The sequence below is a fragment of the Cyrtonyx montezumae genome, unplaced genomic scaffold, assembly GCF_038088225.1.
Source record: "Cyrtonyx montezumae isolate F1298 unplaced genomic scaffold, pur_monq_1.0 scaffold_3, whole genome shotgun sequence".
In the NCBI taxonomy this organism is placed as follows: domain Eukaryota; kingdom Metazoa; phylum Chordata; class Aves; order Galliformes; family Odontophoridae; genus Cyrtonyx; species Cyrtonyx montezumae.
Window position 1 is genome coordinate 43,848,572 of NW_027072034.1, and position 21,673 is coordinate 43,870,244.

Below are 21,673 nucleotides of genomic sequence, written 5' to 3' on the forward strand. Positions count from 1 at the left end.
ACATGCTTGTTACTTATAGTAGTTGAGAACAGGACAGAAGTACTGATATCTAATTATCTAACTAATATCAAGAGACAAGCATTTATAACTCAGGAAACAAACAAACAAATATTCCATCTTTGAAACTGGATTGAAGTTCTAAGGAAAGAGTTTTGGCCAGGATTTGACAAACAAATGAACCTTTCCATGGGCTTGTCAGTGAGGCTGGACCCCTCAAAAGTATTACATTACAGGATGAATGTTCAAGACTTCATGAAAATTTGTAGAAGGCTTGATTTAGTTTCTCTGGCAACAACGCATACCCTAAGATGTCTCAAAACCAAAGGCAGCCACTATAAAACTGGGCTGCAAAGTACAGGCAGGGCTTTCCTCCCTCAGATTTAACAACTGGCGTGCAGATTTAACAAATATTATTTAAAAGGCATGACACATCATGAAAATAGGCTGCTACTGCTTTGAATTTGTCAAACAATTTTAATCCATAACTTGACTGTAAGGTTTAACTTAAGATACTTCCTACAGCTTTGTGTTAAGATTAGTGTTAAGATTAAAAAAAAGCAAGCAGTGTTCTCTGTTAATAGTTCTAGTATAAATTTAATAGAACTATTTTTTTCCTGATGTATTTCATTTAAAGATTAAGAATTATAACTTCCAAATAATATTAGAGAAATACCTTAAAATACATTTTTCTAAAATGTAACATTTTTAATACTCATTTTTGCTGAACTAGAAGTCATCAACCAAAATACAGTGATTTATCTGTACAAATCTCTGAACTATAGAATAAAAAGTGATGTATATATGAATATTTTATATTACAATTTTATTAAAATTTTATTCAAAATAAACTTAAGAGAAGTTTTTAGGACTTGCTCAGTCTCCACACCATCATATCAGAACTGAGCTGAGCTTCTGCTACTTTCAAAGCCATTTCCTGGTAAAGGAAACCATCCATCGTTTCATTCATGCTTAGCACACACTCTTCCCGTTCATTTTGAAGCTTCTTTCTGAATTGCTGAACTCCATCCTCACTGCCCAGTAAGGAAGCCACAGGAGGATCATTGATTTTCTTGCCAGGCTCATTCCACCTTGATATGTTGTTTTCAGCTTTACTTTGTTTTGAAGAGAGGAAACTTCTTGAGGCGAGCATTTCTTTTTCCAAAGCCAGTGCTAACTGCTCAGTAAGCACATTTTTGCTTCCACATCTCAGGAGTTTTACATCACAGCTTGGTGGGAGAGCTCTAGTAAGGCTATGAAGACACTGGAACATGACAGTCAGACTTCTGCAAAATGAGAGTGCTATTATTAAAGATATATTGTGTGTTCAAAATTCACAGTAGTAAATTCAAACAGTAGTAAATATTATAAAACTGCTTTAAATTAAACAGATGAAAACTTAGGATGTTTATAGTCTTTAGTGTATACACTACACATGACTGCCAGCAAGGACTTCCTAATGGAATGTGGACTAGCTGCTGTATATCAAAAGATCTGCTGATTCAGTAACAAATCTTCAGCATTAAAATATATAACCACTTACGTGGGCATCATTTCTTTCTTTAAGAAAAAGTTCATTGCACATAAAAACTACACATGACAACACAAAGTTGCTTAGTATGCATTTAGGGGCAGAAGAAAGACGCATTCATATAACGTCACCATCAATATGCACTGTAGAACTACTAGGTGGCTAACTACCAGTCTTTTTTGAACACCCACTTGTGCTTAAAAACAATTAGACATTCAAAAGTAATGGATAAAATAGTGCTGGTATTCATCACAGGGAACCTATTTCCCCAGAAACCAACATGATGCAGTGATAGACAAACATTCATCCTGAGAGGAATGCAGAGTTTGTCCAAAGTCATTTTTATTGTGTTTGGCCAGATGAGCTCCTCAGATGATGTCTTTCAAAGGAAAAATTATAAAAATTATGTCAGAAAAAAGAAAAAAAAAAAGCATCCTGTCCTGGCTTTGTCAGTATTCCGTATCATTGTATCATATGGCAGCCTGCCTAATGCTTAAGCACAGCACTGGTTGTGCTTCCTGTGTGCTGAGCTTCTATCAGACTCAGCTATCTCACACAAGTTCCAGTCCTGGCAGACATGATCTTCCAGTTATGGGTGAGGGGGGAATTTCTCATCTCCTCTAGGAGGCCAGCTGGTGAAGGCCTGCCAATAAGCACTTGGCTTCTTCACTCTCTCCCCTCTAGTTCGTTTTTGGTTCATTTGATTTATTATTCTTAATTATTCTGTATTATCTCACATTCCTTTTAATAAATTAGGTTTCTCCTATCTCAACTGGGTTTCTTCTTCCTTCCCCCTTCTCTTAAGGGGAGGGAGAGGCATCACACGTTTAACTCTTTGAACCGTAACACATCCCTAAGTAGCTTTCTCACACTGATCAGTAAAGCTGTTTCCCTTAAGTGAATTGCAATAGAACAGCTTTATCTTAATTTTCCACTACTTATGAGATAATTTGCATCTGTTGTGTCAGAATGGCTGTGAAAAAAAAAATTGTCAGTGCCTTCAATCTGTCAAGAGAAATATTCTGCTAGAAAAAGATCGATCCAAAGAACAGGGAAAAAAACAACACTGAAAATATAAGCATAAACATGCAGCTCATTAAGTACTGATATTAAGTTGGATTGAAAATGAATAGCATCAAGTAAACTAAGTTTTCAAGTCTTGAAATCAAAAGTCTTGATTTTTAAAAACATTACTTTGCTCTTACATGAAAGGTAACCAACTCCTAATTGAATGAAGTTTTCTCATTTACTATTCCTAACAGATGTGCCCTTACTTTATTTTAGCTTTCATTGTTTGAGCTTGAACTCTTCAGAAAAGAAAAGTTTGTCAGTACTTGAAAATTATTTTCCATAGTGTGAGCCTTATCCAGATAAATCATAGATGATGGAAGTATTACTAACTTGTTTACCTGATGTACATCATTTTATCACAATAGTTTAACAATCTACGTAAGGAAATCACTGAGGTTCTTCAGATTATTTCCTCTTCAAAATAATGGTAGACAGAAAATAAAGTATATCAGAAAAACATACCAGTTAGAATAAGTTTATGTAACCTTACTAAACTAAAAAAAGACAAAGAATACAGTTTAAATTGTCCAGTTTGTTTCTGATAAAAACAAACATTCCCTTATGATTAAGGAAATTAAAAAAAAATCAACATATATTGAAAAAATATATATTTTATTAAGAAAAAATGAATATAAAATTACTATGCATTGAAATGAACTGAAGAAATGGTATTGAGTGCCTATTAAAGGGACTAGAACTATCTGGAATTCAGTGTACCAGCACAAAATCAAATCATACAATTCAGGCTCTGAAATTTTCATATCAGAACTACGGCTGTTGGCTGTGATGCCAGTCATAGACAATGTGAAGATAAAAGTACGTGCATAAGATTAATACACTGTAAAACTTTTGACCAATTTTACCTGCAAAATAGCGTTAGAACTCCTTCAAAAGGACTTTTCAGTGTCCAACTAAAAACTGTTCCATACATATTTCCTGCTTTATGAGAGAATACCATGTCATAGCATTCCTTAAACGGTACGCATTTCATTTCTCCAAGTAACCACGAATTTACCCGAGTCAGCGTGCAGTCAGAAGACACAATCTGAAAGGAAAATCTGATAGATGCTGCAAGGATAGCAAGTATGTCTTCCATGGAACCTGCAAGAAAATACAGAAAAAAAGATACTTAACCTAAATAATTTGATCAGGTTTCATGTAGTAGATGTGAGTAAATTTTTGCTTCACTCTCCCAGTTTTACATGCAGAGTGTGCACCTGTATTCCATGTTCTTTGAAAACTTCCTTCTCTCCAATATTCTCAACACCTATTTCTGTCAAGCAAAATGGTTACCTGATTAACAAAGCTGTAACTACATAATAAGAGGGCTCTAAAGATAAATGTCACCTTGCCAAGGGAACACTATTAATAGTCTCCTGTGATATTAAGATGGCACTCTGGTGTTAGCTGATGATATGGCATTAAAGGCAGAAATTAAAATTCATAGCAAATGATCAAAAAGCCATTTCACGACATTAGCAGAAGCCCAGTTCAGTATCAGTTCAATGAGGAACTTGGAAAAATAGATGTGCAGATGAGGAAAAAGCTTCAATTACCTTCATATTACTTAAAAGATAGAAATCCATACTTTTTCCTGACGTAGTATCCAATCAACAGTAAATATTTTATTTGTAGGGAAAAAAAAAGGCTACAGATGTATTCACATTTATCTTCAAAATTAATCTTTCTTGACTCTTCAGCACCAGTGTTGTAAAACCTTACAGCAAGTTTCAATTTTTTTATAATTAAAAAACAAACTATTTCACACAGCTTTTAATTCAAAAGTCTGTATATTTTGAGTTTGAAGAAAGAAACATAATGGTACCCTGAAAATTTAGCTTGCTTTTTCTGGGTTAAGAGTAATCAACCACATCTTTATGAATCCAAACTATTGATCCATTTACCTGTGCAACAACTATTATCCCTTAGCATATTTACTGAATATTTTCCATTTGAAATATCTTCCAGACTTAGCAAAATTTTCCCACAGAGTAAAGTTATCCTTTTGCTCTTCGGTAAATCACCATTCCAATGTTTTTGTTTCTTTGCATGTAGTAGAACTGCACAACAAACATGATGAAATGCCAGTAGTGGTGAAAGGCTGGTAACAGCAGTGACTGTATTTGCTTTATCCAGTTGAGTCCTAGAATATTTCTTATGAAATCCTTTTTTCATTTCATTCTTACAATGCAAATCCAATTTCATCTTCTTTTGAGGAGGCTCATTTTGACACAAGGAGACAGATAATGCTGAGAAAACTTGGTTCACCTTAAGGATTTTATTCTGACATTCAATAATTGGAGAAATCAAAGAGGAGTCTTGATCCATCACTAATGATAAACTGGTATCACCCACTGACCTGTAAAATTACGTATAAGATGACTGCATTATTACTTTTGCTAAATAGCAGATAGCCAGTACTTTACAACCTTTAAGACTACTACAAACTCCAATATCATTCCAAGTTAATTCAGAGACTATGCAGTGTGTAAGTACTTATAATCTTAGGCAAAATAGTCAGTTGAATTAAGAGCTTCTAGGAGTTAGACCCTTCAAATTAACTGAAATAATCTGGACACTTAATTCACTCAGAAAATGTTGAGCATTCAACATAACCCTAGCAGATACTCTATAATGCTTGCACTTCTATTTCTACTAAAAGAAAATTAAGTCTTTAAAAATAACAACAAAAAAAGGAATAGAGAAAGTATAAATTCTGCCCCCTTGAGAACTAAAAAAAGCTCTTGTAATATTTTACATTATTTTTAGGTATTCAAACAAAAGTACACATATACACATACCACAACAGCAATACTGGCAAAATGTACTTTAAACACTTTATACACAGATGTTCAAAGTAGAAAAGTCAAATCTCAAAAATCCATTCTTACTAATGCAGGGCTTTACTTGCAATCTCAATTTCTATAAAACTACAAAATGAAATTATTTGATTTATATACTTACAAACAAAATGATTCAGTTAGTTTTACTCCAACTACCAAATTGTCATCCACAACACGATGCCACAATTTCTCTATGAAATGATCTTGAAGTTTAGGAGTCAATGATGGCTCTTTACTAACAGAAAGTGGTTTTTCTATATCATCCCAGAGACAGACAAGGCCTTCCTTACCGAAAAAAATGTTTGTTTAGATAAATATAGTGCAGATATTAGTTCTACTACTACTGCATTACTTTATGTTCTACTATAAAATCTACTACATAAAATGAAATCTTTACAAACTAGTAAATCTATTCCAGAGAATAAAAAAGATAGCAATCTACTTTTGTAAAACAAAAGCTATCATGACAAACACAACTCATACTCTCCTTGTACACATCATCTTCCAATAAAGACATCAGAAGTTACGTTATTAACATTAACTGCTTAAAATTTTGCCATCTAAACCTGCTTGACTTGAAGGAGACTACAATATTAACTGAAAGATTAGGTAGATTTCAAGTAATTGAGTCTTAGTTTGAGAAGCATGCAAATATAACATTTGCCCAAACTGTCACCTTTTCAGCTCACAGTTCACTCATGTTACTTTATTGTAAAATAAATTCTGCATACAGAAATCACAGCTCATTCTTCATATCATATTGGATCAGAAACAGGTATTTGATATACAGGCAACTGTGCCAAGTAAGAATATACAGTCCTACTGTTTGTCATTAACTCATTGGGTAAGTTTATTCCTCAGTAGAAACCAGTCACCAGGAGGTATTGCGCAGATCAATTTCAAGGTAAAAATTAAATTTAACTCTTAACAACATAAATTGTCAGGTTAAGATAATGAATCAGACTTTACTTGAAGCAAATTAATAAATTTTTATAATAGCAAATTTGACTGGTAAAATTAGCAAGTGTTTGAAGGAAGAGCCTACAAATGGCTCAGCAGAAATCAGAAGTGATCTGTGTGTTCTTCTGTATTTTACCTTTTTTGCACTTGGAAGAACATGGCTTCTTCCATCAACAAGATCTATTAGTGCTCTGCATGATTCAAGAATAACCCTCATTTTGAGACCTAAATGCTGCTGCAGCTCTCGAACAGAGGTTAGCCCAGCCTGTAAAATATAAAAATGGTCATTAGACACAGCGTCTAGTCTACTACAAATAAGGATTGGTATCAAGGCTACCAGGATAACCTTCAGCTATCCATTTCACGTAAGCATCATAATCCAAGTTCTGATGTTCCTGAAGTAATGCTTCTAAAAATTGCCCAAGTGTGCTTACTCTGTTGTCAAAATACAAATCTAAGAATCTTGTTCTCTCAATATTAAATTCAGTTTTTCTTAATTTGAAAATATTTACGTTAGATGTTTAAGTAGACATTCAACTCTTTCATTATTGTTTTTGCTTTACTTTTGTATTAACATCATTTGTTGTTTTTGTTTTGTCAAGACATATTGATTATTGTTCAAGTAAACGTACTGAAACATAGACAGTTTCGCAAACAAATGAAGTTCTAAGCATAAGGTTATTATACTTTAAAAAAATTCTTCAAAAAGTATTCTCTGTGAAGTAAGCTCCTAAGAAGTCTGTTACTGTCAACAAGAAGAGAGAGGAGAGCAAAGTCTATCATTGGAAAGGAGAAACAACCTCTAAACAAAAAGACATCAGATTCAGTCGTCACAAACAGACAAGTTTGAATGAAAAGCACTCCAAGTAAGAGGAGTGATGCCACTCGCTCATGATGCAAGAGCAAAAGGCATTTAGAGCAAATAGAACCAACCATGATAAATTCTCTAGCAAAATAATTTGCCACCTATCAAAACAAGAATCACAAATACCAGATTCCATGTAATAATCCAGTGCCAGACTTGCCAGGGGGAAGAAAAGGAAAAGTTAAGAACAAAGGTGGGGAGGGACTTTTTATGAGAGGAGGTAGCAACAGGATGAGGGGAAATAGTTTGAAACTAGAAAACAATTAGTTTAGAGTAGATATTAGAAGACATTCTTTATATGAGGGTGGTGAGACACTGGAACAGGTAGCCCAGTGATGCTGTGAATGTGCCCTCCCTTAAAGCATTCACAGCCAGGCTGGATGGGGCAGTGAGCAGCCTGGTCTAGAGGGAGGCGTCCCTGCCTATAGCAGTGTTGGAACTACATGATCTTAAAGGTCTCTTCCAACCGAAACCATTTTATGATTATATTATTTTGTTTCTACAGTCGTTTCCTAACTGCAGTCAACAGCGTATCAAACCATTACTTGCTCCTATTTTTAACTCCCAAGTAAGAAACTGAGATACAGAAGAAAAAACAAACAAACATAGGGTCTACACAGGGAGAAAGTCAAAAATAGCCAAAAATCTACTGATCCAATTGCTGTCCAGTGTGATTTTTGAAAGCATTTTTCCCTCCCTTTGTAAAGCAACACAAGAATAAGAACTGAAATTTATCACACAGCAAAAACTAGAGAAATAATTTATCACTGTTTCTGGAACAAGGAAAATGTACATCCTTAGACCCATACCCAAGATCTACTTAGTAACAAGAACCAGTAGAAGTCTTAATTTTTGCACCGTGAAACAGAAAATGAAAGCGAATCATTTTAAAAAACAGAAAATAAACATCCACTCAAAAGCATTGTAGTATAGAGCTACAACAAACAAACAAAGCTGATAGAAAATTCAGTACAACAGATGAATCACTGTCAGAAAGCAAAGTAAATTAAGCAGAGGCTTAGTTGTAAGTAGGACAGTGCTTTGACACACTGCAATTAAACTTACAATATTCATAAATAAAATAATACCCATACATACAAAGCTAAAAATACTAAGCCAAGAACTTTTTGCAAAGGGCACAAAATAGAAAGGAAGATTCACAATAGATAGGACTAGAACTACCAATAAAAAGCAAAGGTGAAACATTAAAAGTAGACAAAATGCTAGAGGGAAACATAATTCAGAAATCTAGAGTTTGAAGCTGCTCTTTTATTAAATAAGAGTCTCTGTGGTTTCCAAGCAACTGAAATCTTATGAAAAGATATCAAAAAAGCTCAATCTACAGCAAAGGTCATAAAGAAAACAACTACTTGTTAGTATTTCTAATCTAAGTTTTAGAAATAAAATGTACAGAACATTTCTTGAATAACTTCCCACCCACTATCAAAACAACACTGTCAGAATGGGAGCAAACATATTCTCAATTCAATAAATAAAAAGAATGGGGAAGAAAAAAGCATATACATGAACCAGAACTCCCCAAAAATAATCTCTAAACAAAAACCAAACGCAGCGCCCTAAAACAGGCAAGCCAAGCAAAAGGAAAAGAACTCATCAAGAGCCTGGCGCTATAATCCTTACAAAGCTGTTCACTAGTTGGTGTTGAAAAGTCCTGTATTCAAGTCAGAATGGACAAGCAAATTCAAGAGAAAGGCTGTGACCAACGATACAGTGTAGCTGCACTACTTAGCTGAAGGAAGTCCTCTTCAAAAGACAGCGTAATGGGTGTTAAAGGAAACAAAATCTTTAGAGGCATACAGGCTGCATGCAGGCCCTAAAGACCGGATACATGACAAACACAGAGCAGTTCCAAAAATACACAGAGATTTTTCAGTTTCACTATCTGCAACATGCAACTTATACATATTACAGTGTACGACTTAAATGCTGCGTATTTCAATGTAGTGGAGTATAACACCGACCAAAGTTTTCATGTGGCTAGAAAACAGCAACACAGGGATAAAATATCTAGGGGTAGGAACAGAGGTATGAAAAAAGGCTGCATGTGCTATTTCTCTTTGCCCTAAAATAGAAGATACCACAGAGAGATTGTTAACACATTAATTGATTGGAAGTTTCTAGAAAACTTGAATTTTGGTGACAAAGTAATAACTTGGAAATCTCCAAGCTAAGCAGAATTCCATGCATTATTGCATCAATACAATCATCCTTGGAATTCACTTGCATCACGTAACAAAAAAAAAAAACACAACAAAAACAGCAACAGTACTTTATTATTTAGGGGAACACAGAACAACAGCAAGGAAGCAACATTAAGGCTAAAGCTGTTTCGCCACCACCTACTTCCAAATTCATTGCCATGGCAATATCAAAGATTTCAAGCATTAAAAAAATAAGAGGATTTTCAATTTTCTTGCAGTGCCTGTGCCAGCATGTGACTTGGAAAATTAGAGATCTACTACGTCTAAAAGAAATCTAGAAAAAAAAGCTTTATGAAAGATTCTGTGCCTCTGTCAGAAGGACTTTATCAGAAGATGATATATAAGATCTCCAGGCAGTGGCTTACTTCTATCAAAACCAATAGAATGTGCAATACAAAGTATTCATTTGATCCTAACACAGATTCACAAAGTTGTAAAGCAGAAAGCCAGCCGGTGTATAAAAAGAGAAATGTCAAAAGACAAGTTACATAAAACATTCAGAAGTCAGTGGCAGGGTAGACAATCTTCACAACAAAAGTGGAAGGAGCAAAAAAAACAAGAAATGGAAACTAATGTCTGTTTGAAGGATAAAGTAATGTAATGAGTAAGGAAAAAATACAGAAGCAAATAATTCATGCTTAGAGTATATCACTACCCAAGTCATGGGTAGAAACTAATGTATTTGTGAAGGAAACTTGCAGTTCTGTATGTAAAAACCAACAGACCTCTAGTGAGCAAGGCAAAGAGCTGTTAAAGAAGAAAAAAACAAACAGGGCTGCAAGGGACCTAGAGGTTCTCAAAATCAGTCCAACTGCCTTCTCACTTCCAGGAAAGATAGAACTATTGTTCTCTGTTCTCTAAATAACAGCTTCTATCTTTCAGAAGATGTTGTCCTTGTAATTAAAAGAAAACGTTTTTCTGTCTTTTTTAGGTTTTAGCTAATGGACCATAGTCGTCTTTCTCTTTTAGTAATAAACTAAACTTCTGCTGGCCAAATCCCTCCTCTTAAAGGCTACAAATGAAACAACCACCACACACTAAAGTTTTCATTAATTCCCAAATGAACAGAATAATTACCTCCTATTTCACACTTAAGGCACAAGTAAACTAACAACATTCTTACACTGACTTAATCCATGATTTATCCTTTCTTCAGATGCTGTTAGTGTTTTGTTTGTTTTTAATAGCTTTCTTATTTGATCACTTACTAATAACTTACTTTAGACCAAGGTGACCACACACAATTCTGCCAAAGAATGTTTAGGAGAACATTCTGTACACTAACAGAACTTAAACTAGAAAGCTGAATCTTCAGGTTTCACTAGCAGATGATATATTCACACTACTTGCCTGTGTTCTAGCATGTATTATTCCCCAGCATACTTTATATGAAGGTGATTAAAAGAAGGATGAACATTTTAACTGCATTCACTCTACACCGTAATATTATGACAATTAAAATGCTAGTATTAGGAAGAAAAACAACAGCAGGTGGTGTAATAACAATGGTCACTAATCTGGTCACTAATGGTCAGGCAGTTGTTAAAGTCAACTTAGCTGGCAAAGAAACAGTTAATTCTTCCAGGAACAGCTGCTGCTCATCAGCACTCTGGAAACCTGGCATCTCAAAGTGTGCAATGCTGAGTGAAAGAAGTAAACACTCTGATATTATGAAATTAGCATTTAAGCATCTATGAGTAAAATGACTGTTGCAAAGCTTTTATAATATGGCTTCAGCATTATCATCAAAATTTAATTAAAATTAAATTAGATCCTTCTAATTAACTAAATGCACTTATAACAACTGAATGAACTAAAACAGACTACCACCAATTCAAGAATGGATACATAACACTAATTTCTCCCTGAAACACTTTTCCAATAAAAATACTATTATTAACCTCACCCTTTAGACTAATGATACAGAAAATTAATTTGGAGAAAACACGAGGGCAGATTTAGTTAGCACAAACCTGTAATCTTGTTTCAAGAGCTTGGATGGTAAGCAAACCATTCTCTTGTAATCCTTCTGCAGCAGGCACATCATCTTTATAAATAATACCACTCTAAAAAAAAAAAAAGGCAAAAATAATATACAAAAAGATGAACGTAAGGTACAGGCTATTACACATCATTAATTAAAAAAAATAATAAAAATGAGGATACCAGAAGAATAGCTGCATTCATTTTAAAAGAAAAATCTCATCTTCTGAAAGCAATTAAAGATTGATAATACATAAAACACAATTATGAGATAGCAATTAACGTGCACCACCACCTTAATTTTCTCAACTAAAAGATAAGCATTAGAGAAGATCTGTTACATCTGAAGCATCTTCTATCATATTCCCTAAAGAATGCTGATACTATCCACAAAGTAGAATAATCTCTCCAGATAACTTAAATCATTACTCAAACAGAGAGTATTACATGTAATTATATTCGAACTTCAGGGCATTTCACAACAAACATCCAATTTCACTTTGCACCACTGCTTCAATTATTTCTCAGTGTTTTTTTCAAGCACAGATTGAACAGCTCAGAAAAGGCAAACTGAACTTACTTCATAGTTGACCTTTCCAAAATCCGTTATTTTAAACATATTTAACACATCTGTATTGGAGTCATCATTGAAAAGCAGCAGCAGTTGCTCAGTTCCAGAACCAACGAAATCATCTACCAGAACAGACTTCACCTTCTGCCACTTAGTAGTAACCTGCAGTAGAAGAGGTTTGAAAACACATGTATTTGGAATCTTATATGTGATTCTGTTTTGATGAAGCTTACCTTTCAGGTAAGACAAGATTTCATTTCCATTCAGACTTCTTGGTGGAGCATTTAAAAAACCTAGTAAGTTAATTATATCTCTATAGATCTAGGGAAAAAATAAAGCAAAGATCTCCTTGTCATTTATGGGAAACAACATTTTATCGTGCTGGGAAGGAAAACTCAAAAAGCTCATCAATTCCAAGAAGTTGATGCTTTAAAATAGTAACCATTTACTATGATTTTGACCTAAATTTTGGAAGCACTTCCATAGCTGTCTTAAACTTTAAATTGCCATACTATAGATTTTGTTTCCAACAGAACCTATGCATCAGACCCATAAAATGTAATACTAATGTCAGAAACCAGGATTTATTTTCAAATATATAAGAAGGCAATGAACATTTTAAAAAAGTGAATACTTAAGCCAAGTTATTTTAACAGAAGTGACAGGAAAGACAAAAAGCAATAAACCTTAAACACATAGTTTCTCACTTCAAATAGAATTATGTATATGAAAAAGATGCAGTAGGAAAAGTAGGAGCCAGGAAAAGTCAGAGTAGGAAAAGGGAGCTACTTAAGGCCACAAATACCTGCAAGTTCTCTCTCCGTACAACACATGTATTCCCAGATGAAAAAGACACAATAAATAGCAAATCATTGCTACTGGTTACGGCAGTTTTTATTGAACATGGCTTCTCATAAGGAAGCTCACAAACGCCTTTAGGAACACCATCCTGGAACCAGATCATTTGGTTCTTGTGTGTGATGGCAACAGCTGATATTTTGAGCTGTTTCTTCAGTATCTCACTCTTGCAGACACAGACAGAAGATACCACTCTGCTGTAAGCATGAGGCATGAAGTGCGTGCCAGTCAGCATTTTTTGCCTTTCAATTGTGTAACCAAAGAACTCACTGCCCCAGATGGCTCTATCTGAAGTGGAAAACTCATCCCCATCTTCACTCTCTGGCAGGCAAGCAGTTCTGATCCCTAACACAACAGTGCCTTCACCCTCAATTTCACCCGTCCACACAATGGAAGAGAGTTGAACAGGAGCGCTCAGGACCGTGCAGGTGTCAGAAGAGATGTAAAACAGCTTGTTGGCATGCCTCCACAAAACCGAGGGGCCACTAAACAACCTGACGTCCTCCTTCAGCTCATAATCCAACTTAAAACGACAGCACTGCTCAAACTGATCGGAGCTGTGAAGCGACAGCAAGACGTGCTCGACAACACCGTCGTGCTTTTTCGTTCTCATCAAAACACAGGGAAGAACAATCCCCGTTTTGGAGTGCGTGGCGCAGTCACAACAAACGATTTCAGCATCTAAGCGTTTCGCCCGCACGCTAAACGCTCCAGAAGATTTCTGAGCGAATAGCTTAGTGCCTCTGTCAAATGCCATCCGCCTGACGTGCAGCTCCACTGCTTTGCCAGCTGCTCCCTCCCCGTGCTTTGCTTTGGACAGCTGAAACACGAGGAGCTCCCCAATGTAGGGCAACACGCGTTGCTGGCTGCTCCCAAGCATCTTCACGTGCCTTCCTGCGCATCCCTCTATAAGGAAACCGTACGCCTCTCCATTTTTGTCAGGGTCGGCCCGGCTCTGAGCCCTCCACCTGCAAAACGAAAGCAGAGCAAAAAGCTAAGCATTCTCGCGCGCTAAATCTTAAGGAAAACCCCGAATCGCAAAGCGACGACGCGGAATTAATTGAGAACCCTAACGGGGGCTCGAAGAACACGGATGAGAACGGCGGAAGGCAACGGCGCGCAACCCAAGCGCCCCAACCACGTAACAACCGACGGGTGAAGTTAACAGCCCGCCAGCGGCCCGGAGACAAAAAAAGCACCGACCCCGCGTGAGCTTCACCCACCTGCCCGCACCGCAGAGCCGAACGGGGCGAGACGGGTCGGGGAGAAGGGAGCAGCACGGGCCGGAAGCGACAACACCACACACCGCTCCGAAACTCGCGCCACGCAGCGCACGACGGGAGAGGAAGTGGGGGGGGGGAGGCGGGGCCACGCCAAAATAGGGGCGGGGCTACCGAGCGCCCCGCTCTCTGTTTGGCCACGCCCACCCCTCGTGGCCACGCCCCCTGGGTCACGCGGCGCCTCCATCGCCGCTGCTTCCTGCCCCCCTGCATTTGCCGCGGCCGTTGCGGGCGGCCCCGCCGCACTATGGCTGACGTGAGTGGTCCTGTCGCGCTCTCCCCCGCTTCCCAGCGGGCCTCGCGCGGGTGGGGTGGGGAGGACGGGGCGGTGAGGCCGGCTCTGCGATGGGGGGTGTGGGGGGGGGTCGTGCGGGGCCTTTTCACGTCCCACCGCTTTCTCGTTCGCAGCGCCAGGACAAGGCCGCGCTGATCGCCGAGACGAGAAGGCGCTTCGAGGCGGAGTACCTGGCAGGTGAGCGGCCGGGTTTGTTCGCAGAACGAATTGGTTTTCTTTTTTTTTTGGGGGGGGGGAGGGGGCTGCTTGCTTTTCGCATTCGCGCTGTCCGTAGTGGGAAGCTTTTAGGCTTCCAGGTGGAAGGTGCTAAAGATCCTCAGCAGAGGGATGAGTGGCAGGAGCCTGGAGGGCTTTCATTTCAATTCTTACTTGATTTGCATTGCTTATGATAGAAAACTATGTAGTAGTACAGTATGCTAACAACTGGAGCTAGCAGGATGCTTTATTACACCTCTGTAAAGGTTTTCTATTAAAAACATGCTCTTTAATTTCTAATGCAAATACCCTACTAACCCAGTAGTTCAGGAGTTGCACGTATCTCCTGTAACGTCAGCCTCAGTTCTGCAAACACCTGCTTTGCATTGATGTGCCTGATCAGAGTTATTAGAGTTACTGACTGCTTTTACATGAGGGTTTTGCTCGCCTATGAGTTTTCTGTGGTTGGCTATAGCACTTATCTTTATAACTTTTGGAGGGCCCTTACTGCTGCATGACTTTGTTTTGTATGTTTGCCCTGCAAATAATCCTAAAGAAATGACTGGCCATTGTTTAGTCACTGCATGATGATGTTATTAGAATAGCACCTTGAAGGACAGAACGACTTTATTTTACCTTTTCATATTTCTGTGTGTTTAAAGTTGCCTTTGGCAGTTATAAAACAAGAGAATGAAGAATCATTTTCTATGAATTCGTCTTGTTACCAATGTTTCCAGTTAATTCATTGTTTATGTGTGTGTTTTATGGTAGACGTATCTATTTCTTAGTGTTACACTTGCTGTTTTGTTTTTTTTTTTTTCTTAATTGTAGAATTATAGAATGGCTTGGGTTGGAGGGGACATCAAGGCCACTCAGCCCCAACCCCCACTATGGGCAAAGCTCCCCCCCACCAGCTCAGGTTGCCCAGGGCCCCATCCAACCTGGCCCTGAGGTTGTCCAGGGATGGGGCACCACAGCTTCTCTGGGCAGCTCTGCAAGTGCCTCACTACCCACTGAGTAAAGAATCTCTTCCTAACATCTAACCTAAACTTCCAGACTTTTAGTCTGAAGCCATTCCCCTTTGTTCTATAACTATATGCCCATGTAAAAAAAATCAGTCTCTTTCCTGTTCATAAGCTCCCTTCAAATACCAAAAGACTGTAGTGAGGAGGTCTCCTTGGAGCCAAGCCCAGCTCCCTCAACCTGTCTTCATAAAAGTGCTCCAGCCCTTTCTTAAGAAGAAACTACTTAGCCTTCAACTGCTTTAAGACAGTTGCTTCTGAAAGGGAGTGTTCCATCTTAGTTTGAGCTGCCTCTTAGAAACCTGTAACTCCACAAACTACTGTAGCTGTAATGAAGTCTCTGTTGGACTGGTTGTTAGTGTCCTTAAAATAACGTGTTACTGTTGCATGGGAAACTATAATCCTCTGCAGTGTTTTGAGCAGATGTTTCCTCAGTAGGCCCTTTTTGGGTTATGGTTTAGGGCTTTCAACCCTTCTGAGAAGATGGGATTCATTTTATTTATTTTTTTAATCCCTACCTAACATTTAGGAATGGCACAAGGGAATTAATATTGTGACACCCATTTAAAGTGTGAGAAACCACAAGGTTTTAGTGTGTTTATGTTCCTCTTGCCTTTTTTTGTGTTCTAAAATATATGATTTTTTTAATGTCTCCTCTTAGTTGATAAAAAGTGTGAAGGGGCTTAGATATATGCAACTTTCTGTGTTATAAAGGTGCAAATGATTGGTTGCAGCAAATTTAGTCTCCTTGAAAAAGTAAAGGTGCTGTCAAGGTATACTGAGAAATTGATACTTTCCCAGGAAGTTTGGTGTCATTGTAGAACTGTAAGCCTCAATAGAGTGAACCTAATTCCATCTACAGATGAGCTGCAAGTGTTGAAACAAGAGAAAAATTTTGAGGATGCTTCTATTTCTAGGAGGTTGTGGCTTCAACTGTTGTATCCTCCCTCCGAGGAAAGCAGTGATCCTGATTATTCATGAGACTCTGTAATTGCATTATAATAGGCAAGAGTCACTTCATGAAACTTGTAGTTCCTGGATTTTCCTCAAGCAAGCAGATTTTCTAATTAATACGTATGGGAAGTTTCTTGCTGACATTGCTGAACTCGTGGCCGTTGAGAGGATCTAGAAGGAAAACCTGGACATGGTGAATCTTACTTCAGAACAGTATTTTATGTGAACTGAAAATTTCTGTTACACGATTGTTTGCTTTTTTTTTTCTCCTGTTGTCCATGGTGAACTTTGTCTGTATTTGGGAGGCAAAACTTCAGAGCATGTAAAGAATGTTTTTCCAAGTAATTAAAGCCCTTGCCTTTCAGCATGTGAAAGTTCCTCTCAGTGCTGTCTGTGGTAGGTGGACAGTGCCCTATTCTGCCAGATCAGGGCCCAGTTTCTCTTCTGTCTGTTTGGATTCTTTGTGAGAGCTGATATATGTAAATGATATGGATGGTGACAGGAACAATGAAAAAAGATTATTATCCAGTACTGGCTGGTACTGGCAGTGTTTTCTAGCAAACAGTCTTCTCTCATTCTTCAGTGACTTTCAGTTGTTAAAGGATTTCTGAAACTACTTTTTCTTACTGGACTATTAATTTCCATTTTAATGTTCGACAGAAATTATTTGTGATAAAATATTGGTAGGGTTTTTTTTTAGTCAAGAAGTCTGTTTTTTCCATTCTTCTTGTGTACTTCTTTGTCTGTATTCCTTGTCCCTCCCTATTTGCATCTTCTTCATTTTTACTTTAAATAAAGCTTAATTTTCAGGGGAAAAAAAATTGTAAGAGATGTTTCCCACAGCAGCTTAAATGGTAAATTTCATCGTGACTTCAAGCCAGTGGCAAAATGTGTTCTGTTAAGTCAAAATGGTCAAATGTAAATACAGTTTTAAGTGTCTGTGCTATCCTCCAAACAGCATGGTGATATGACTTGTTGAAAACTGCTAGGATAATGTTTTGAGTACCTTCTTTTCTTTATGCTCTGAAAAATTTGTTGTCAGAGAATCTTGGCTTTAAGACTGCGAAGTCTTGGAAGGGTAAGACAGGAATCTTGTATGGACAGGTTAGCTAACAGACTTGTGTAGAAAACAGCAATACTGACCTTTTGTTTTTTGTTTGACCTTTCTCTTGAAAGTAAATTTTATGATCACTGAGATTTTCAGCAAAAGTGTACAGTTTAAACTTATCATTTCTTGTGGAGGTAGATGTTTTATGTATATCTTATGCTCTTATTTTGTTGAATCGGAACAACTTCTTGTTGGGTGGGAGTGATTTTGTTTTCCTTATACCTGTCCCTGTATAGCTACAGACATTCTTAAACTGCTTTTAGCCTTGCAAGTATCCTCACTTAAAAATTGAAGGCACAGATCTGTGTGGTTAAAGTACTTAACATGTTAGAAGTCTAAAATCAGTTATGATGGGTTTCCCCCTCCTGATCATGGCCAGAGGAATAATAATGGGAGTTTCAGACAAAGGACTTCTTGACTGAAATATCACTTAGAACAGCATTATTTAAACTGGAAGACTTGTTTAATGCTTGACATGATCTGAGAAATTGCTTATTCCAATTCTTTTGTGTAACAAAGTGCTGTTTGTTTTTGTAGGTATGTAGTTGCATTCCCTATTTCTTGGCTTTATATATGACTTTTATTCTGTAACATCTTTTCTAGATAGAGTTCTTCCCAAAGGGAGGAGTCATTATTAGAGATTGTAAATTATTAACTTCTCTAGGATATCTTAGTGTGGAGCTTAACTGTACTGCATCTTCATCTTATCCAGTCTCGTATTTTCCAGTCTTGTATTTTTTCTGTTCTTGTTGAATCTTGTGAAATTTCTATTACTTCTCCTAAAAATACCTGAAGAAAACTTTATGAGGTTCTATCTCCTGTTAATGTAGATGAAACTGACACACACACAAAAAAAAAGAGAAAGTTGTGGAAGAACTTGTTTGGTTTTGCATGGTTTTTGGAGTTTATTTCTGAGTGGTTTTGTGTTCACAGTCCACAGGGGTTGGAAAGGACCTCAAGAGATCTGAGTCCAAGTCCCTGCTGAAGCAGGTACTCAATAATAGGTTGCACAGGTTGCTGTTATAGTGTTGAGTCTTCTGTCTTGGAAGATGATTATTAAGTCATAATTTCGCCTAAGGTTTTGTCTTCAGTGGAGAAAACTATTAATAGAGCAAGATGTGTCCCACAAACAATGTAAATCAGAACACTGCGCTTAGATGAGAAAAAGGAAGCTGAATAATGTGAAGCAATGGCTGGTCAAAATGAGTTTTTCTTCTCTCCTGTTGCCTCAAATGTTCAATGAAAATGGAAGTAATTCTAAGTCATCTTTTTTAAAATTTTAAATAAGATGATGAAGCTTGAAACCTGAAAAGTTGTATGTGGGATCTGGTCCTTCTTTATACTCTTTCAGTTCTCTGAAGGCTTGTTAGTTGTGAAAATGAGGAGAGCTAGTTTTGGCTTCCTCTCCTTGCTTTTGTGACTGTTGTATAATATAGTCAAACCAAACTTATATATATGTATGTATATATATACATATGTAATTTGTTTTGAGTGCTTTCTGGTAAAAATCCAATTTGCTAAGCAGTATGTGCTCTCTTGCTTTTCTGGATCTGAGGCTTGATTAGTTACTACACAACTCAGGAAGAGATTCTTGCCACATCCCAGGTTTGCCTCTTCTGCAGACTGTGGGGGCTCCTCTGCAGGATAGTAGGGGGATAACTCTTAAGCAGGAGGAAAAACCTGGCTTTCATGCTTATAGACTGCTTTCTTAACTATGAAATGTTTGACAAAAGCTTGTTACTGAATTTGCAGCTTTTGCTAACTGAACAGAAGGAGCTGTGAACATTGTTGCTTGGAACACTCCTCACTTCCCCTGAGATTAAATAAAATTACTTTAGGAAATGTTGATTGTGGACTGAACTATAGACACATGCCTATCTTCCCAAGTACAGAATGACTAAACTCGGTGGTGGTAGCTCTGCAGGTATGAGAAGAAAAGTGTTTCACTTCTACTAGGGGTAGGGGGAAAAATAATTAATTAATTAAAACCTTAAATAGGTATTGACAGGTATCTTGTGTGGTTGGGCTTGGAGATTGTGTCTGAAGATACTTCAGTTTATAGTTCCATTTGAATTTCCATTCCAGTGTCCCTCCACTTCTGTTTCATTTTGTCCTATTAGCTTTTGCGGTGCAGTGTGTGTAAACTAAATGTTAAGAACTAGAAAGATCTGCTTTCTTTCAATTTATTCTGTTTTAAATCTAGTGATTTCTAATAAACCAGTAACTGCATTAAATGTTGCATGATTAACTTGAATTTAGAAGCACTCTGATTATTTCACAGCATTGTTTGAAAGTAAGTTTCCAAATGCCTGTAGAGTTATGTAGAATGCACAGATTTGAAGAGCAATTCCTCCTTTAAAGTGATGTACTTTCAATGATTGGATTACTGGAACAACTTCAAATCACTGTTTTATGTGTAATATACTTCATTTTTGTTTTGGTTTCACAACCTCATGCTAAATTTTATTTATTTTGTAGCAAGGATTGGATAGATCAGGTAAGGTTAAAATAGTAGTCAGTACTCATGTTGTTCTATCAAGTCTTGCTGTGCTTCCCTGATTGAATTAAAGGTGTTCTGCAAGTGCATGCAGAGGCAGAATTTGACTGTTTGCTCTTGTTCTGGAGTTAAATTCATACCGTGTGCCACTTTGTTGAGTTCAGTTGCTGAAGAGGGTGGGAGGGAGCTAATTTTTCTGCTTCTCTTATTTCTCAATCCAGCTTTCTTTACCTTTTTGATTTTGAAAGTTTGTAAACAATCTTTTCTACGTTCCTTTTTTGTTTTTGTAAAGCATGGATTAAGTTAAATTCAATATTATCTAAGTTCAAAGTTTGGTAAAATCTGTTAGTGTTCCAGAAATTAGTATTCTGAGGCACCTTCCACATAATATACAGACATATTTAAATTATTATTTGATACAAGATGAACAGTTCTGTCATTCTTTTAATAGTTGTATTCCCAAATATATAATGAATGCAGAAAGAGCCTCAGAAAACAGTGTGAATCCTTTTAGTTTCTGCTTTGTGGTGTGTATTCTTTGTTCTTTATTTACACAATAATTACACCCTATTTGTATAAGGAATTTATATGGAATGGGTCTTGGGCAAGTGTTTTGCTTAATAGCAGTCGACCTTAGTTGTAAGCTACTGCACTAGACATGTAATGCTGATATGAACTAAGTGTTTGGTATGTCAGAGGCCTAGTTTGCTGTGGCAACGAGTAGTCATAAATGGTATGGATAGCCAGGGTGGCATATTGAATAAGCCCAAGCTGGAGGGATAGCTAGTGCTCCAAGGCTAAGAGAAGCCAGTACTTCCTTTACTGTAGCTCTCTTGTGGATCTGGCAGCTTAGTTACTGTATATCATAGTATCTTTGAAAGAGATTTGAATTGAATGCATGTTATACCAGAAGATGATGTAGAGTCTTTTACCTTTTGACTTTTCAAAACTTGACTTAGTGACCTGTTTGAATTTGCAGAATAGCCATGGTGTGAGCAGGCATTGGTTTACAGGTCACCTCTATCCTCTCTGTTATTTTTTTTTTATTCTAACTTGAAACTAGATACTATTAATCTTTCTCTGGCAAAACTCTCCAAATCATAAATCACTTCAGTATTAATAAAATTCCGCATGAGCAGTTCAGACTTTGCAGAACTAAATCTTTGCAACTTTTTCTACCTGTGGCTGACCTAGATCAACAGAGAAGTTAAACAGCATTTCAGTCTTTTATGTGTTGAATAGTCAGATCTGTGCTTAGTCAGTAAGTCATCTGATGAGATTATGGAAATGATCAGAGAAGGAACTAAAAAAGCTGTTGGCGAGAGGCTGTGGGCAGGAAGGAGCAGGAAGGGAACTAAGGCAGTGGGATTTCACTCTAGGCTTCTCTAAGGAGTAGGGTAAGGTGGTAGGATGGGGTCAAG

The 21,673-nt window shown here is 37.2% G+C and overlaps 3 protein-coding genes across 4 annotated transcripts in view; 1 reads left to right on the plus strand and 2 right to left on the minus strand.

The window, feature by feature from the left end:
- Positions 1-821: 821 nt before the first annotated feature.
- FANCB (FA complementation group B) lies at positions 822-13,855 on the minus strand. 2 transcript variants are annotated; one of them, XM_065741333.1, is made up of 8 exons: positions 12,849-13,855; positions 12,053-12,205; positions 11,463-11,555; positions 6,539-6,667; positions 5,564-5,727; positions 4,504-4,958; positions 3,463-3,700; positions 822-1,283 (listed from the first exon to the last, which is right to left on the minus strand). In XM_065741333.1, the coding sequence occupies exons 1-8, from the start codon at positions 13,779-13,781 to the stop codon at positions 863-865; spliced, it is 2,586 nt and encodes an 861-aa protein (XP_065597405.1). In that variant the 5' UTR covers positions 13,782-13,855; the 3' UTR covers positions 822-862. The 2 variants fall into 2 exon arrangements, with proteins under 2 accessions (XP_065597405.1, XP_065597404.1); XM_065741332.1 differs by having other exon boundaries at positions 6,488-6,667.
- A 501-nt stretch (positions 13,856-14,356) lies between these two features.
- The window catches only part of MOSPD2 (motile sperm domain containing 2), a 34,276-nt gene continuing 26,959 nt past the window's right edge, over positions 14,357-21,673 (plus strand). Inside the window, exons 1-2 of the mRNA XM_065741387.1 lie at positions 14,357-14,437; positions 14,590-14,653. Coding sequence (XP_065597459.1) covers positions 14,429-14,437; positions 14,590-14,653 — 73 coding nt within the window. The 5' untranslated portion in view covers positions 14,357-14,428. The remainder of the gene's footprint in view (positions 14,438-14,589; positions 14,654-21,673) is intronic.
- Positions 19,927-21,673, minus strand: part of CLTRN (collectrin, amino acid transport regulator) — a 422,295-nt gene continuing 420,548 nt past the window's right edge. The window contains exon 7 of the transcript XR_010622497.1: positions 19,927-19,943. The gene's annotated coding sequence lies outside the window, so the exon portion shown is untranslated. The remainder of the gene's footprint in view (positions 19,944-21,673) is intronic.

What these genes read in the sequence shown, in the direction of transcription:
- FANCB (XM_065741332.1), bottom strand. Translation starts at nt 13,781, where the DNA reads ATGCTTGGGAGCAGCCAGCAACGCGTGTTGCCCTACATTGGGGAGCTC. An exon ending in TACGGAGAGAGAACTTGCAG is followed by an intron (nt 12,206 to 12,848) that starts GTATTTGTGGCC and finishes CTTCTACTGCAG; the next exon opens with GTTACTACTAAGTGGCAGAA. An exon ending in CTAACTGAATCATTTTGTTT is followed by an intron (nt 4,959 to 5,563) that starts GTAAGTATATAA and finishes GTAATTTTACAG; the next exon opens with GTCAGTGGGTGATACCAGTT.